The sequence below is a fragment of the Fulmarus glacialis genome, unplaced genomic scaffold (genome assembly GCF_000690835.1).
Source record: "Fulmarus glacialis isolate BGI_N327 unplaced genomic scaffold, ASM69083v1 scaffold34382, whole genome shotgun sequence".
Classification (NCBI taxonomy): Eukaryota; Metazoa; Chordata; class Aves; order Procellariiformes; family Procellariidae; genus Fulmarus; species Fulmarus glacialis.
The window spans coordinates 3,800-6,652 of NW_009196499.1; the positions used below are offsets into that span (position 1 = coordinate 3,800).

General features: G+C 60.1%; 1 protein-coding gene across 1 annotated transcript in view; it reads left to right on the forward strand.

Moving 5' to 3' along the window:
• The window catches only part of LOC104072678 (kazal-type serine protease inhibitor domain-containing protein 1-like), a gene marked incomplete at its 5' end in the record, with an annotated part of 3,704 nt that extends 2,563 nt beyond the window's left edge, over positions 1 to 1,141 (forward strand). Inside the window, 2 exon segments of the mRNA XM_009572212.1 lie at positions 735 to 882; positions 1,056 to 1,141. Of these exon segments, the coding sequence (XP_009570507.1) occupies positions 735 to 882; positions 1,056 to 1,141 (234 nt within the window).
• Between the last annotated feature and the right edge of the window lie 1,712 nt (positions 1,142 to 2,853).

Genomic DNA, 2,853 nt, shown 5'->3' on the forward strand with positions numbered 1-2,853 from the left:
TGGCGGGAGGGGCCTGTCCGGCCCTCCCCCCCCAGCCACTGCACCATAATAGCAGCCTGCAAACACAGCTGCAGCCCAGCTGGGTCAGGAAAAGGTTATTTCTTGCTGGAGACAAACAGAAAATAGCATGGTTGGTGCCAGAGTAGTCCTGGGACCTTGCTGCCTGCCAAAATGGAGGACTCGGGGCTCCTCTGAGCTGTCCTGGGCTGGCTCTGCGCCTCGTGAAGCCCCCAGCAGAGTTTGCAGGGTCCCGGTCCTCCCGTGCTCCGTCTGCCTGTGCAGCTCGGCTGGTTCTCGGCTGCTTCCCCCTCCCTGCCTCGTCCCATCCCCGGCTGTGCTGCTCCCCAGCATGACCCCAAGCCCCCAGACCATCCCAGCTGTGTGCCTGCAGCACAGATGCCCCCTTGCTTCAGCCATCCTGGCATCTACCCACCATTCGGGGACCAAGGTGGCACTGGGGGCACAGCTCGGAGTCTGGGGCACGTCTGTGGGGTCCTGCCCAAAACAGAGCTCCCAGGCCTTCCCGGGGGCAAGAAGATGCCCATTCCCCCAGCCTCCCCTGGGTCATGGGAAAAGGGGGGACCTGCATCCAGGGGGTCTGCGTCTGCCCCCAGAGTGGTACTTATGTGGGGGGACAAAGAGTTTCCCTGGGCTTGTATCCCCCTTCCCATCCATCCCAGCCCCACACGGGGCTTTCCTCACCCCAGGGCTAACCGAAATCCCCCCTCTTGCAGTTCAGAGGCGGCCCCCAGAAATACGAAGTGACGGGCTGGCTCCAGATCCAGGGCGTGCGGGTGACGGACGAAGGCACCTACCGCTGCTTTGCCAGGAACAGGGTCGGGGAGGTGGTGGCATTAGCCAGCCTCACTGTCTTCACGCCGGGTGAGCACCACGTCCTTGTCCCAACGCTCTCACGGGGACGAGGGAGGGGATGTTTGGGCAGGGTGCTCTGGTATGGTGGATAGGGCTGTGCTGGGTTTGGCTTTGGTCCTGGTGGGGAAGGGGACAGGCACTGGAGGGGACAATATCACATCGTCCCTGCGTTGCTGTTTCAGACCAGCTCAACCTGACGGGCTTTTCCCTGCCGAAGCCCCGCACGACGCCCGAGGACTACGGGGAGAGTGAGGAGGACTATTACTAGCCTGGAGACGGGATGTCCGGCTGCAGAGATCACCTTGCCCATGGTGGCCATTCCCGGGGGTCAGGGACATGTCCGGAGCAAGCACCCCTCAGCCCAAAACTCCTTCTCTGGACAGTCCTGGCACAGCAGCCTCTTTTTTGGGGGTGGGGGACATGGTGACACATCCCTTTGCTGGGGGTGTTCGGGGAAGGGACACTGGCTGGTTGGTGGCACAGGTTTGGGACTGGGGGCAGTTCTGCCTGGGGCAGGGTGGGTCTGTCCTCTGGCACCGAGCAGGGACATGGTGGCAGGTGGGATGCTGTGGGGACAGACACGTGGTGTGTGACAAGGACTTGGTGCTGGGGGTGGAGGCAGCCCCCCCCAGGAGAGGGAGGCCCAGGCAGGGGCATCTCAGCCCTGTGGAAAGCATTTTGGGGAAGCCGGAGCGGAGGGCTGGGACCTGGCTGTGACAGCCAATGTGTCACCCCCAGGGCCAATCTGTGTCCCCCAAGGCAGGGACAGCCAGGTTTCTCCCCAGGATCTGGGGAACTTGCTTCCGAAACATCCTTTTTTCCTGGTTTGTTTTTAACCAGAAAAGTAGTGATTTGAGGAAACCAGACACTTGTGGTTTTCAGTGCTACCTTTGCTCCCCTGGACAACGTTGGCCCAGCCACCCATGTGGTCAGAAACACTTTGGCCTTTTTCGACCGACTTTGTATTTTCCCTTCCAAGCAGCTCTTTACTTTGCCATTTCAGTTAATGTTAGTTAAAAATATACGCATAGGTCAAAGCCGACACAGACCAGGCAACTGTCCTGTATCCACAAGGATTATTCTGGGGGTGAGGGAGGGTGCGAGCACTGTGGATGCTACCTTGTCTATTGTGGGAGTGCTTGGGTTGAGGAGCCCTCCTGCCCATCCTGGTGCTCACAGCTGGTTCTGGCGTGAGTCCTGCCCTTCTCACCCTGCATAGGGATGGGGGCCCCCATGCATCCCCTGTGCCGTGGGGATGCATCAGGCTGGCTCTTTGCACCCCTATCAGTTCGGATCCCATTCCACCTCTGGGGTCCTGTGCCCCGTGGCACCAGGACCTCCACCCAGGTGACCACAGCCCTGCCAGCGCGGAGGGGGCAGAGCAGCCCTGTGCCTGGCTGGGCAAGGACAGGGAGGCTCCCATTTCCACTGGAAATGCTCCATTTTTAAAGAAAACCCACCTACCTCCAAGAGCTGGTGATTTAGAGCAAATCGTCATTCTGGGGGAGGGTGGGAAAGAAGGCCAGAGCTGCGCTGTGCTGCTCCATGCCCGGAGAGGGTGGCAGGACCCCTTCCCGTGCGCATCCTGGGGCTGAGCTCCCACTCAAGGCGGGCTTTGTCTCCCCAAACCTGCAGCATTTAAAGGACTTTTGAGACTCAAAACCTCCCCGTGGACCAAACCACTCCTGGTTACTCAGTCCCAGCTCCAGGGAGGTCTGGAGCTGTGGCGGGGAGCCAGACCCCGGGAGGAAGGAGTTGGCCTGTCCCCAGGCAGGAGCAGGCAGGATGCGACGAGGCTGGTGGCTCGGGCGCCACGCTGCTCTCCTTCCCTTGTTTTTTCTTCTCTTTTTTTCCTCTTTCTCTCGAGAGCTGGCTCAGACGATGCAATTACAGCATTGAAACCTGAACAAGCAAATAAAAGGGATTTGTCTGGAGTTGGCAGCGGTGCAAAATTCCTGCAGCCGGTGAGGCTGGGCCAGC